General features: G+C 49.1%; 1 protein-coding gene across 1 annotated transcript in view; it reads left to right on the top strand.

Annotated features, from left to right (window-relative positions):
• LOC115118050 (bone morphogenetic protein receptor type-2-like) overlaps positions 1 to 14,122 on the top strand; it is a 102,847-nt gene extending 88,725 nt beyond the window's left edge. Inside the window, exons 9-13 of the mRNA XM_065016663.1 lie at positions 3,704 to 3,851; positions 5,585 to 5,721; positions 10,218 to 10,393; positions 11,668 to 12,854; positions 13,246 to 14,122. Of these exons, the coding sequence (XP_064872735.1) occupies positions 3,704 to 3,851; positions 5,585 to 5,721; positions 10,218 to 10,393; positions 11,668 to 12,854; positions 13,246 to 13,460 (1,863 nt within the window). The 3' untranslated portion in view covers positions 13,461 to 14,122. The remainder of the gene's footprint in view (positions 1 to 3,703; positions 3,852 to 5,584; positions 5,722 to 10,217; positions 10,394 to 11,667; positions 12,855 to 13,245) is intronic.
• Positions 14,123 to 15,856: the final 1,734 nt, after the last annotated feature.

Below are 15,856 nucleotides of genomic sequence, written 5' to 3'. Positions count from 1 at the left end.
ACCCTTTGAAACCCATGTCATCAGTGAGGTGAGACCATAGAACCCTTTGAAACCAATTTAATCAGTGAGGTGAGACCATAGAACCCTTTGAAACCCATGTCATCAGTGAGGGGAGACCATAGAACCCTTTCAAACCAATTTAATCAGTGAGGTGAGACCATAGAACCCTTTGAAACCCATGTCATCAGTGAGGTGAGACCATAGAACCCTTTGAAACCCATGTCATCAGTGAGGTGAGACCATAGAACCCTTTGAAACCCATGTCATCAGTGAGGAGAGACCAGAACCCTTTGAAACCAATTTAATCAGTGAAGACCATAGAACCCTTTGAAACCCATGTCATCAGTGAGGTGAGACCATAGAACCCTTTCAAACCAATTTAATCAGTGAGGTGAGACCATAGAACCCTTTGAAACCCATGTCATCAGTGAGGTGAGACCATAGAACCCATGTCATCAATGAGGAGAGACCATATAACCCTTTGAAACCCATGTCATCATTGAGGTGAGACCATAGAACCCTTTGAAACCCATGTCATCAGTGAGGAGAGACCATAGAACCCATGTCATCAGTGAGGAGAGACCATAGAACCCTTTGAAACCCATGTCGTCAGTGAGGTGAGACCATAGAACCCTTTGAAACCCATGTCATCAGTGAGGTGAGACCATAGAACCCTTTGGAACCCATGTCATCAGTGAGGAGAGACCATAGAACCCTTTGAAACCCATGTCATCAGTGAGGGGAGACCATAGAACCCATGTCATCAGTGAGGGAGACCATAGAACCCTTTGAAACCAATTTAATCAGTGAGGGAGACCATAGAACCCTTTGAAACCCATGTCATCAGTGAGGTGAGACCATAGAACCCTTTGAAACCCATGTCATCAGTGAGGTGAGACCATAGAACCCTTTGAAACCCATGTCATCAGTGAGGTGAGACCATAGAACCCTTTGAAACCCATGTCATCAGTGAGGAGAGACCATAGAACCCTTTGAAACCAATTTAATCAGTGAGGGGAGACCATAGAACCCTTTGAAACCCATGTCATCAGTGAGGTGAGACCATAGAACCCTTTGAAACCAATTTAATCAGTGAGGTGAGACCATAGAACCCTTTGAACCCATGTCATCAGTGAGGAGAGACCATAGAACCCTTTGAAACCCATGTCATCAGTGAGGTGAGACCATAGAACCCTTTGAAACCCATGTCATCAGTGAGGAGAGACCATAGAACCCATGTCATCAGTGAGGAGAGACCATAGAACCCTTTGAAACCCATGTCATCAGTGAGGTGATACCATAGAACCCTTTGAAACCCATGTCATCAGTGAGGAGAGACCATAGAACCCATGTCATCAGTGAGGTGAGACCATAGAACCCTTTGAAACCCATGTCATCAGTGAGGAGAGACCATAGAACCCATGTCATCAGTGAGGTGAGACCATAGAACCCTTTGAAACCCATGTCATCAGTGAGGTGAGACCATATAACCCATGTCATCAGTGAGGAGACACCATAGAACCCTTTGAAACCAATTTAATCAGTGAGGTGAGACCATAGAACCCTTTGAACCCATGTCATCAGTGAGGGGAGACCATAGAACCCATGTCATCAGTGAGGAGAGACCATAGAACCCTTTGAAACCCATGTCATCAGTGAGGTGAGACCATAGAACCCTTTGAAACCCATGTCATCAGTGAGGTGAGACCATAGAACCCATGTCATCAGTGAGGTGAGACCATAGAACCCTTTGGAACCCATGTCATCAGTGAGGAGAGACCATAGAACCATTTGACACCCATGTCATCAGTGAGGAGAGACCATAGAACCCTTTGAAACCCATGTCATCAGTGAGGGGAGACCATAGAACCCATGTCATCAGTGAGGGGAGACCATAGAACCCTTTGAAACCAATTTAATCAGTGAGGTGAGACCATAGAACCCTTTGAAACCCATGTCATCAGATAGGTGAGACCATAGAACCCTTTGAAACCAATTTAATCATTGAGGTGAGACCATAGAACCCTTTGAAACCCATGTCATCAGTGAGGTGAGACCATAGAACCCTTTGAAACCAATTTAATCAGTGAGGTGAGACCATAGAACCCTTTGAAACCCATGTCATCAGTGAGGGAAGACCATAGAACCCTTTGGAACCCATGTCATCAGTGAGGGGAGACCATAGAACCCTTTGAAACCCATGTCATCAGTGAGGGGAGACCATAGAACCCTTTGGAACCCATGTCATCAGTGAGGGGAGACCATAGAACCCTTTGAAACCCATGTCATCAGTAAGGTGAGACCATAGAACCATTTGGAACCCATGTCATCAGTGAGGGAGACCATAGAACCCTTTGAAACCCATGTCATCAGTGAGGTGAGACCATAGAACCCTTTGAAACCCATGTCATCAGTGAGGAGAGACCATAGAACCCTTTGAAACCAATTTAATCATTGAGGTGAGACCATAGAACCCTTTGAAACCCATGTCATCAGTGAGGTGAGACCATAGAACCCATGTCATCAGTGAGGAGAGACCATAGAACCCTTTGAAACCAATTTAATCAGTGAGGTGAGACCATAGAACCCTTTGAACCCATGTCATCAGTGAGGTGAGACCATAGAACCCTTTGAAACCCATGTCATCAGTGAGGGGAGACCATAGAACCCATGTCATCAGTGAGGGGAGACCATAGAACCCTTTGAAACCCATGTCATCAGTGAGGTGAGACCATAGAACCCATGTCATCAGTGAGGAGAGACCATAGAACCCTTTGAAACCAATTTAATCAGTGAGGTGAGACCATAGAACCCTTTGAACCCATGTCATCAGTGAGGTGAGACCATAGAACCCTTTGAAACCCATGTCATCAGTGAGGGGAGACCATAGAACCCATGTCATCAGTGAGGGGAGACCATAGAACCCTTTGAAACCCATGTCATCAGTGAGGTGAGACCATAGAACCCTTTGAAACCAATTCAATCAGTGAGGTGAGACCATAGAACCCTTTGAAACCCATGTCATCAGTAAGGTGAGACCATAGAACCCTTTGAAACCCATGTCATCAGTGAGGAGAGACCATAGAACCCTTTGAAACCCATGTCATCAGTGAGGTGAGACCATAGAACCCTTTGAAACCCATGTCATCAGTGAGGTGAGACCATAGAACCCTTTGAAACCCATGTCATCAGTGAGGTGAGACCATAGAACCCATGTCATCAGTGAGGAGAGACCATAGAACCCTTTGAAACCCATGTCATCAGTGAGGGGAGACCATAGAACCCTTTGAACCCATGTCATCAGTGAGGGGAGACCATAGAACCCATGTCATCAGTGAGGTGAGACCATAGAACCCTTTGAAACAGGTGAGACCATAGAACCCTTTGAAACCCATGTCATCAGTGAGGAGAGACCATAGAACCCTTTGAAACCAATTTAATCAGTGAGGTGAGACCATAGAACCCTTTGAAACCAATTTAATCAGTGAGGGGAGACCATAGAACCCTTTGAAACCAATTTAATCAGTGAGGTGAGACCATAGAACCCTTTGAAACCAATTTAATCAGTGAGGTGAGACCATAGAACCCTTTGGAACCCACGTCTGTTTCTCCCTGGTGGGATCTAACTTCTACATGGCTTGGGACATTCTGGATTGGGTGGTTAGGGTTTACGTATTTAAACCCTGGTTCTGTCTCTCTTCAGGTGGGTACAGTCCGCTACATGGCCCCAGAGGTTCTGGAGGGGGCTGTGAACCTGAGGGACTGCGAGTCGGCTCTGAAGCAGGTGGACATGTACGCCCTGGGCCTCGTCTACTGGGAGACCTTCATGAGGTGTACTGACCTCTTCCCAGGTAATAACCCTGACCTCTAACCCTGGGCCTGGTCTACTGGGAGACCTTCATGAGGTGTACTGACCTCTAACCCTGGGCCTGGTCTACTGGGAGACCTTCATGAGGTGTACTGACCTCTAACCCTGGGCCTGGTCTACTGGGAGACCTTCATGAGGTGTACTGACCTCTAACCCTGGGCCTGGTCTACTGGGAGACCTTCATGAGGTGTACTGACCTCTAACCCTGGGCCTGGTCTACTGGGAGACCTTCATGAGGTGTACTGACCTCTAACCCTGGGCCTGGTCTACTGGGAGACCTTCATGAGGTGTACTGACCTCTAACCCTGGGCCTGGTCTACTGGGAGACCTTCATGAGGTGTACTGACCTCTAACCCTGGGCCCCGTCTACTGGGAGACCTTCATGAGGTGTACTGACCTCTAACCCTGGGCCCCGTCTACTGGGAGACCTTCATGAGGTGTACTGACCTCTAACCCTGGGCCTGGTCTACTGGGAGACCTTCATGAGGTGTACTTAACTAAGCAAGTCAGTTAAGAACAAATTCTTATTTACAATGACGGCCTAACCCGGGCGACGCTGGGCCAATTGTGGACCGCACTATGGGAGTCCAAGTCACGGCCGGATGTGATACAGCCTGGAATCTAACCAGGGTCTGTAGTTACTCCTCTAGCACTGAGATGCAGTGCCTTAGACCGCTGAACCAGGGTCTGTAGTGACGCCTCTAGCACTGAGATGCAGTGCCTTAGACCACTGAACCAGGGTCTGTAGTGACGCCTCTAGCACTGAGATGCAGTGCCTTAGACCACTGAACCAGGGTCTGTAGTGACGCCTCTAGCACTGAGATGCAGTGCCTTAGACCACTGAACCAGGGTCTGTAGTGACGCCTCTAGCACTGAGATGCAGTGCCTTAGACCACTGAACCAGGGTCTGTAGTGACGCCTCTAGCACTGAGATGCAGTGCCTTAGACCACTGAACCAGGGTCTGTAGTGACGCCTCTAGCACTGAGATGCAGTGCCTTAGACCACTGAACCAGGGTCTGTAGTGACGCCTCTAGCACTGAGATGCAGTGCCTTAGACGGCTGAACCAGGGTCTCTATTGACTCCTCTGGCACTGAGATGCAGTGCCTTAGACCACTGAACCAGGGTCTGTAGTGACGCCTCTAGCACTGAGATGCAGTGCCTTAGACCACTGAACCAGGGTCTGTAGTGACGCCTCTAGCACTGAGATGCAGTGCCTTAGACCACTGAACCAGGGTCTGTAGTGACTCCTCTAGCACTGAGATGCAGTGCCTTAGACAGCTGAACCAGTGTCTGTAGTGACGCCTCTAGCACTGAGATGCAGTGCCTTAGACCACTGAACCAGGGTCTGTAGTGACGCCTCTAGCACTGAGATGCAGTGCCTTAGACCACTGAACCAGGGTCTGTAGTGACGCCTCTAGCACTGAGATGCAGTGCCTTAGACAGCTGCACCAGGGTCTGTAGTGACGCCTCTAGCACTGAGATGCAGTGCCTTAGACCACTGAACCAGGGTCTGTAGTGACGCCTCTAGCACTGAGATGCAGTGCATTAGACCACTGAACCAGGGTCTGTAGTGACTCCTCTAGCACTGAGATGCAGTGCCTTAGACCGCTGCACCACTCGGGAGCCCAGAGAAACTTACTCCTGACCACAATTAGTTGTCAAATCACAGTATTGAATTTCCACCTTAATGTTCTGGTTCCTCCTTTCTCTCCAGGAGAATCAGTCCCAGACCTCCAGGTGGCGTTCCAGGCCGAGGCGGGGAACCACCCTTCCTTTGAGGACATGCAGGTCCTGGTGTCCAGAGAGAAACAGAGACCCAAGTTCCCAGAGGCCTGGAAGGAAAACAGCCTGGTGAGACCTGTGGTGTGGTGTTGTGTGTGGTGTGGTGTTGTGTGTTGTATGGTGTGGTGTTGTGTGTTGTATGGTGTGGTATGTTATGGTGTGTTATGGTCTGGTGTGGTATGTTATGGTGTGGTATGTTATGGTGTGGTATGTTATGGTGTGGTATGTTATGGTGTGGTATGTTGTGGTGTGGTATGTTATGGTGTGGTATGTTGTGGTATGTTGTGGTGTGGTATGTTATGGTGTGGTATGTTATGGTGTGGTATGTTGTGGTGTGGTATGTTGTGGTGTGGTGTGTTATGGTGTGTTATGGTGTGGTGTGGTATGGTGTGGTATGTTATGGTGTGGTATGTTATGGTGTGGTATGGTATGGTGTGGTATGTTATGGTATGGTGTGGTATGGTATGTTATGGTGTGGTGTGGTATGTTATGGTATGGTGTGGTATGTTATGGTGTGGTATGTTGTGGTGTGGTATGTTATGGTGTGGTATGTTGTGGTGTGGTATGTTATGGTGTGGTATGTTATGGTGTGGTATGTTATGGTGTGGTATGTTATGGTGTGGTATGTTGTGGTGTGGTATGTTATGGTGTGGTATGTTATGGTGTGGTATGGTGTGGTATGTTATGGTGTGGTATGTTATGGTGTGGTATGTTGTGGTGTGGTATGTTATGGTGTGGTATGTTATAGTGTGGTATGGTGTGGTATGTTATGGTGTGGTATGGTGTGGTATGTTATGGTGTGGTATGTTATGGTGTGGTATGGTGTGGTATGTTATGGTGTGGTATGTTATGGTGTGGTATGGTGTGGTATGTTATGGTGTGGTATGGTATGGTGTGGTATGTTATGGTGTGGTATGTTATAGTGTGGTATGGTGTGGTATGTTATGGTGTGGTATGGTATGGTGTGGTATCTTATGGTATGGTATGGTGTGGTGTGGTGTGTTATGGTGTGGTGTTGTATGGTGTGGTGTGGTATGTTATGGTGTGGTATGTTATGGTGTGGTGTGGTATGTTATGGTGTAGTATGTTATGGTGTGGTATGGTGTGGTATGTTATGGTGTGGTATGTTATGGTGTGGTATGTTATGGTGTGGTATGGTTTGGTATGTTATGGTGTGGTATGTTATGGTGTGGTGTGTTGTGGTATGTTATGGTGTGTTGTGGTATGTTATGGTGTGGTATGTTATGTTATGGTGTGGTATGTTATGGTGTGGTATGTTATGGTGTGGTATGTTGTGGTGTGTTGTGGTGTGGTATGTTATGGTGTGGTATGTTATGGTGTGGTGTGGTATGTTATGGTGTGGTATGGTATGTTATGGTGTGGTATGTTATGGTGTGGTGTGTTATGGTGTGGTGTGGTATTTTATGGTGTGGTATGTTGTGGTATGTTATGGTGTGGTATGGTATGTTATGGTGTGGTATGGTATTTTATGGTGTGGTATGTTGTGGTGTGGTATGTTGTGGTATTTTATGGTGTGGTATGTTATGGTGTGGTATGTTGTGGTGTGGTATGTTATGGTGTGGTATGGTGTGGTATGGTGTGGTATGTTATGGTGTGGTATGTTATGGTGTGGTGTGTTATGGTGTGGTGTGGTATTTTATGGTGTGGTATGGTATGTTATGGTGTGGTATGTTATGGTGTGGTGTGGTATTTTATGGTGTGGTATGTTATGGTGTGGTATGTTATGGTGTGGTGTGGTGTGGTGTGGTGTGTTGTATGGTGTGTTATGGTGTGGTATGTTATGGTGTGGTATGGTGTGGTATGTTATGGTGTGGTATGGTGTGGTATGTTATGGTGTGGTGTGTTATGGTGTGGTATGTTATGGTGTGGTATGTTGTGGTGTGGTATGGTGTGGTGTGGTATGTTGTGGTGTGGTATGGTGTGGTATGTTATGGTGTGGTATGTTATGGTGTGGTATAGTATAGTGTGGTGTGTATGGTGTGGTGTGGTATGGTATGTTATGGTGTGGTATGGTGTTGTGTGGTAAAGTGTGGTATGGTGTGGTGTGGTATGGTGTGGTATGTTGTGGTGTGGTATGTTATGTTATGGTGGTGTGGTGTGGTATGTTATGGTGTGGTATGGTATGGTATGTTGTGGTATGTTATGGTGTGGTATGTTATGGTATGGTGTGGTATGGTGTGGTGTGGTATGGTGTGGTATGTTATGGTATGGTGTGGTATGGTGTGGTATGGTGTGTTATGGTGTGGTATGTTATCGTATGGTGTGGTATGGTGTGGTATGTTGTGGTGTGGTATGGTGTGGTATGGTGTGTTATGGTGTGGTATGGTGTGGTGTGGTATGTTATGGTGTAGTGTGGTGTGGTATGGTATGTTATGGTATAGTGTGGTGTGGTATGTTATGGTGTGGTGAGGTATGGTATGGTGTGGTGTGGTATGTGTTATCCTCTGTACCCTTCCCCCAGGCGGTGCGGTCCCTGAAGGAGACCATGGAGGTGAGGTGTGGTGTGGTATGGTGTGGTGTGTTGTGGTATGTTATGGTATGGTATGTATGGTATGGTAGGGTATGGTGTGGTATGGTGTGGTATGGTGTGGTGTGGTATGGTGTAGTGTGGTATGGTATGGTGTAGTGTGGTATGGTGTAGTGTGGTGTGGTGTGGTATGGTGTAGTGTGGTATGGTATGGTGTAGTGTGGTATGGTATGTTATGGTGTAGTGTGGTATGGTATGGTGTAGTGTGGTGTGGTATGGTGTGGTATGGTGTAGTATGGTATGGTGTGGTATGTTATGGTGTGGTATGTTATGGTGTGGTATGGTGTGGTATGGTATGTTATGGTGTAGTGTGGTATGGTATGTTATGGTGTGGTATGTTATGGTGTGTTATGGTATGGTGTGTTATGGTGTGGTATGTTGTGGTGTGGTATGGTGTGGTATGGTGTGGTATGTTATGGTATGTTGTGGTGTGGTGTGGTATGGTGTGGTATGTTATGGTGTGTTATGGTGTAGTGTGGTGTGTTATGGTGTGGTATGGTATGTTATGGTGTGGTATGTTATGGTGTGGTATGGTGTGTTATGGTGTGGTGTGGTATGTTATGGTGTGGTATGGTGTGGTATGTTATGGTGTGGTATGTTATGGTGTGGTATGGTGTGGTGTGGTGTGGTGTGGTATGGTATGTTATGGTGTGGTATGGTGTGTTATGGTGTGGTGTGGTAAAGTGTGGTGTGGTATGGTGTTGTATGGTGTGTTATGGTGTGGTATGGTATGTTATGGTGTAGTGTGGTATGGTATGTTATGGTGTGGTATGGTATGTTATGGTGTAGTGTGGTGTGGTATGTTATGGTGTGGTATGGTATGTTATGGTATGTTATGGTGTGGTATGTTATGGTGTGGTATGGTGAGGTATGGTGTGGTATGGTGTGGTGTGGTTATCCTCTGTACCCTTCCCCCAGGCGGTGCGGTCCCTGAAGGAGACGTGGTATGGTGTGGTATGGTGTGGTGTGGTATGGTATGGTGTAGTGTGGTATGGTGTAGTGTGGTATGGTGTAGTGTGGTATGGTATGTTATGGTATGGTGTAGTGTGGTATGGTATGGTGTAGTGTGGTATGGTGTGGTGTAGTGTGGTATGTTATGGTGTGGTATGGTATGGTGTGGTATGGTATGGTGTGTGGTGTGGTGTGGTGTGGTATGGTGTGGTATGTTATGGTATGTTATGGTGTGGTATGGTGTGGTGTGGTATGTTATGGTGTAGTGTGGTATGGTATGTTATGGTGTAGTGTGGTGTGGTATGTTGTGGTATGGTATGTTATGGTATGGTATGTTATGGTGTGGTATGTTATGGTGTGGTATGGTGAGGTATGGTGTGGTATGGTATGGTGTGGTATGGTGTGGTGTGGTTATCCTCTGTACCCTTCCCCCAGGCGGTGCGGTCCCTGAAGGAGAGCATGGAGGTGTGGTGTGTATGTTATGGTGTGGTGTGGTATGGTGTGGTGTGGTATGGTGTGGTATGTTATGGTGTGGTATGTTATGGTGTGGTATGTTATGGTGTGGTATGTTATGGTGTGGTGTGGTATGTTATGGTGTGGTATGTTATGGTGTGGTATGTTATGGTGTGGTATGTTATGGTGTGGTATGTTGGTGTGGTGTGGTGTGGTGTGTTATGGTGTGGTATGGTGTGGTGTTATGGTGTGGTATGTTATGGTGTGGTATGTTATGGTGTGGTATGTTATGGTGTGGTATGTTATGGTGTGGTATGTTATGGTGTGTGTGGTATGGTGTGGTATGTTATGGTGTGGTATGTTATGGTGTGGTATGTTATGGTGTGGTATGGTGTGGTATGTTATGGTGTGGTATGTTATGGTGTGGTATGTTATGGTGTGGTATGGTGTGGTATGGTATGGTATGGTGTAGTGTGGTGTGGTATGTTATGGTGTGGTATGGTATGGTGTGGTATGGTGTGGTATGTTATGGTGTGGTATGTTATGGTGTGGTATGGTGTGTTATGGTATGGTGTAGTGTGGTGTGGTATGTTATGGTTATCCCTTCCCCCAGGCGGTGCGGTCCCTGAAGGAGACCATGGAGGACTGTTGGGACCAGGATGCTGAGGCCAGGCTGACCGCTCAGTGTGCAGAGGAGCGCATGGCTGAACTACTGCTGATCTGGGACCAGTCCAAGTCTGTCAGCCCCACGGTTAACCCTATGACCACCACACTGCTGTTCAATGATAGGTACAGACACTATACACACCCTCTATAGGTACACACACACACACACACACACACACGGTTAACCCTACTGGTAGCAGCTGTACCACACTGTTCAATGATAGGTACAGACACTATACACACCCTCTATAGGTACAGACACTATACACACCCTCTATAGGTACAGACACTATACACACCCTCTATAGGTACAGACACTATACACACCCTCTATAGGTACAGACTCTATACACACCCTCTATAGGTACAGACACTATACACACCCTCTATAGGTACAGACTCTATACACACCCTCTATAGGTACAGACTCTATACACACCCTCTATAGGTACAGACACTATACACACCCTCTATAGGTACAGACTCTATACACACCCTCTATAGGTACAGACCCTATACACACCCTCTATAGGTACAGACACTATACACACCCTCTATAGGTACAGACACTATACACACCCTCTATAGGTACAGACACTATACACACCCTCTATAGGTACAGACCATACACACCCTCTATAGGTACAGACACTATACACACCCTCTATAGGTACAGACAGACACTATACACACCCTCTATAGGTACAGACACTATACACACCCTCTATAGGTACAGACACTATACACACCCTCTATAGGTACAGACACTCTATAGGTACAGACACTATACACACCCTCTATAGGTACAGACACTATACACACCCTCTATAGGTACAGACACCCTATACACATACCCTCTATAGGTACAGACACTATACACACCCTCTATAGGTACAGACACTATACACACCCTCTATAGGTACAGACACTATACACACCCTCTATAGGTACAGACACTATACACACCCTCTATAGGTACAGACACTATACACACCCTCTATAGGTACAGACACTATACACACCCTCTATAGGTACAGACACTATACACACCCTCTATAGGTACAGACACTATACACACCCTCTATAGGTACAGACACTATACACACCTCTATAGGTACAGACACTATACACACCCTCTATAGGTACAGACACTATACACACCCTCTATAGGTACAGACACTATACACACCCTCCACTGTACCACACTGTTCAATGATAGGTACAGACACTATACACACCCTCCTCTCAACCCAGCTGTAACACACACACACACACACCCTTACACTCATACCTACTCATACCAACTGCACTGCACAACGACACACACACACACACCTTGTAGTCCTCCTTGGTGATAAGTACCTGTTGTGTTGTTAACGTGTCTGTGGCCCCAACAGAAACCGCATGGGTCCACAGTCCGGCCCTGACCCTGCCTCGTCCTACATCGAGGAGCAGGACGGCAAGAGCACACACAGCGACACCCCCTCCGCTTTGATTGGCCGGACGAGAGATGGAGGTGTGGCTGGAGAGAGGAACAGGAACTCTATAAACTACGAGCGGCAGCAGGCGGCTCACGCCCGTCTCCCCGGCAACCCCTCCGCTGGAACCTCCATGACCTTCATCTCAGAGTCCAGCCAGGGTCATGACCCCAACCCTAACCTCCACCTGACCCTGACCCAGGAGGATCTGGAGACCACCAAGCTGGACCCCAGGGAGGTGGATAAGAACCTGAAGGAGAGTTCTGATGAGAACCTGATGGAACACAGCCAGAAACAGTTCTGTTCTCCGGACCTGCTGAGCCCCGCCTCCTCCTCCCTGCTCTTCCCCTTCATCAAGATGGCTGCCGAGGCGTCTCCCCCTGCCGCGTTCCCTCTCCCCAAGCAGCAAAACCTCCCCAAACGACCCTCAAGCCTGCTGCTCCGCACCAAGCCGCCTAAGAAAGACTCATCCTCTCTGAGGTTTAAATTCGGTCGCCGTGGCAAGTCCAACCTACGACAGGTAGAGGGCGGAGCTAAGACCAACGGCGTGTCCAACGTCACCGCCGTCTCCGAGCCCCTCCGGGTCAGCGCCACCAACAACCTGCTGGTCCTACGGGACCTCTCTGTCAACGGGCACGCGGCCGGGTCCTTGCCAGCAGGGGGCGCCAGCAGCGCGGTGGGGCTCACTCTAACTCAGAGCACGAACCCCCAGAGCTCTGAGGACGGCCAGCTGGGGCTGATCACTGCCAGCCCAGACGAACACCAACCCCTGCTGAGCAGAGAGACAGGACAACCAGATGTCCACTCCTCTAACGCACGGCCCAACAACAACAACAACAACAGCAACGGACTGGTACTGGGGGAGGGAGAGGGGGAGAGTGACGGGGGAGGAGAGGAAGAGGAGGAGGGAGCAGGAGGAAGTACCAGTGTAGAGACCCCCTGCTCCCTGGGGGAGAGTTCTGTGTCTGGTTCCTTGTCTGGACCTGACCCCAACCCCGTCCCCATGAGAGGTGAAGCCCTACTCAGGCAACCTAAAGGAGGCCGGCGGCCGGAGAGACCCAACTCCCTGGACCTGTCCTTCACCACCAGAGACCTGGTCTCACTGGGTGAGCAGAGCACCCTCACAGCCTGACCCTACCCCTCACAGCCTGACCCTACCCCTCACAGCCTGACCCTACCCCTCACAGCCTGACCCTACCCCTCACAGCCTGACCCTACCCCTCACAGCCTGACCCTGACCCTCACAGCCTGACCCTACCCCTCACAGCCTGACCCTACCCCTCACAGCCTGACCATACCCCTCACAGCCTGACCCTACCCCTCACAGCCTGACCCTACCCCTCACAGCCTGACCCTACCCCTCACAGCCTGACCCTGACCCTCACAGCCTGACCCTACCCCTCACAGCCTGACCCTACCCCTCACAGCCTGACCATACCCCTCACAGCCTGACCCTACCCCTGACCCCCTGACCTTAACCCTGTGTTTGTGTTCCAGGGGAGGCCTTGGTCCAGAACCAGGGAACAGGGGAGAAGATTAAGAAGCGCGTGAAGACACCGTACTCCCTGAAGCGCTGGCGACCCGCCACCTGGGTCATCACCACAGATACCAGGGGGTCAGAGGTGAACAACAACAGGGGAGAAGGTCAGGCCCGGCCCAAGTCCAGCTCCGCTGTCTATCTGACCTCTGAACCCAGCGACACCCGCCTCTGAACTCTGACCTTCAGAGGGACAACACAGACAGTAGTGTTGTTGTAACAGCAGTTGGTTGTGTCCCCGCCTCTGAACTCTGACCTTCAGAGGGACAACACAGACAGTAGTGTTGTTGTAACAGCAGTTGGTTGTGTCCCCGCCTCTGAACTCTGACCCTCAGAGGGACAACACAGACAGTAGTGTTGTTGTAACAGCAGTTGGTTGTGTCCCCGCCTCTCTCGCTTTGTCTCTTTTTGATGACATCGCTTTAAGTTGAATCCGGCTATGCAGCAATCTCTTCCTTGTGGTTTCATTTGTCTGTGTGTATAATGGGCGTCTTCTCCAGTTGAAATCTCAGCCTGTGACCATGAGGGAGGAGCCTTTAAACAGCCTGCTCTGGAGCCTTTTAAACAGTCATAGTATTTGCTCTGTCTTTCAGCACCATAAGGACTCCAGACATGACTGACTCTATGGTCTTAAAGACTCAATTATCCACTTTTCACTTGTTTTTTTTATGCTCTGTTCATGTTTTGATTTTGTATCGTGATTTAAATTGTGCGAAATAGGATACAGCTTTTAGGTGCTTTCATTAGGTTTTTAACACTTCTGTTGTTTTCTTGTTTAACATGTTTTAATATCATCTCTGTGTTGCACTTATAAATGGACACCAACTCAATATTTTATTCAGACTGTAAACCCTCTCCTTAAATCAAACAACTGAAGTACTACCCACAGTTGTAATGTCAGTGGGCTTTCTCTGTTTACTGGGACTCTGGGGGACTACAATCACCTGACAGGACTGGGACTACAATCACCTGACAGGACTGGGACTACAATCACCTGACAGGACTGGGACTACAATCACCTGACAGGACTGGGACTACAATCACCTGACAGGACTGGGACTACAATCACCTGACAGGACTGGGACTACAATCACCTGACAGGACTGGGGGGGACTACAATCACCTGACAGGACTGGGACTACAATCACCTGACAGGACTGGGAGGGACTACAATCACCTGACAGGACTGGGAGGGACTACAATCACCTGACAGGACTGGGAGGGACTACAATCACCAGACAGGACTGGGACTACAATCACCTGACAGGACTGGGGGGGACTACAATCACCTGACAGGACTGGGGGGGACTACAATCACCTGACAGGACTGGGACTACAATCACCTGACAGGACTGGGACTACAATCACCTGACAGGACTGGGGGGGGACTACAATCACCTGACAGGACTGGGGGGGGACTACAATCACCTGACAGGACTGGGAGGGACTACAATCACCTGACAGGACTGGGAGGGACTACAATCACCTGACAGGACTGGGACTACAATCACCTGACAGGACTGGGAGGGACTACAATCACCTGACAGGACTGGGAGGGACTACAATCACCTGACAGGACTGGGACTACAATCACCTGACAGGACTGGGACTACAATCACCTGACAGGACTGGGGGGGGACTACAATCACCTGACAGGACTGGGGGGGACTACAATCACCTGACAGGACTGGGACTACAATCACCTGACAGGACTGGGGGGGACTACAATCACCTGACAGGACTGGGGGGGGACTACAATCACCTGACAGGACTGGGGGGGACTACAATCACCTGACAGGACTGGGACTACAATCACCTGACAGGACTGGGGGGGACTACAATCACCAGACAGGACTGGGACTACAATCACCTGACAGGACTGGGACTACAATCACCTGACAGGACTGGGAGGGACTACAATCACCTGACAGGACTGGGACTACAATCACCTGACAGGACTGGGGGGGACTACAATCACCTGACAGGACTGGGACTACAATCACCTGACAGGACTGGGAGGGACTACAATCACCTGACAGGACTGGGACTACAATCACCTGACAGGACTGGGGGGGACTACAATCACCTGACAGGACTGGGACTACAATCACCTGACAGGACTGGGACTACAATCACCTGACAGGACTGGGGGGGGACTACAATCACCTGACAGGACTGGGGGGGGACTACAATCACCTGACAGGACTGGGACTACAATCACCTGACAGGACTGGGAGGGACTACAATCACCTGACAGGACTGGGAGGGACTACAATCACCAGACAGGACTGGGACTACAATCACCTGACAGGACTGGGACTACAATCACCTGACAGGACTGGGGGGGACTACAATCACCTGACAGGACTGGGGGACTACAATCACCTGACAGGACTGGGACTACAATCACCTGACAGGACTGGGGGGGGACTACAATCACCTGACAGGACTGGGGGGGACTACAATCACCTGACAGGACTGGGACTACAATCACCTGACAGGACTGGGGGGGACTACAATCACCTGACAGGACTGGGACTACAATCACCTGACAGGACTGGGGGGGGACTA

The sequence above is a fragment of the Oncorhynchus nerka genome, unplaced genomic scaffold (genome assembly GCF_034236695.1).
Source record: "Oncorhynchus nerka isolate Pitt River unplaced genomic scaffold, Oner_Uvic_2.0 unplaced_scaffold_914, whole genome shotgun sequence".
Classification (NCBI taxonomy): Eukaryota; Metazoa; Chordata; class Actinopteri; order Salmoniformes; family Salmonidae; genus Oncorhynchus; species Oncorhynchus nerka.
This window is presented reverse-complemented; position numbering and strand designations above follow the sequence as displayed.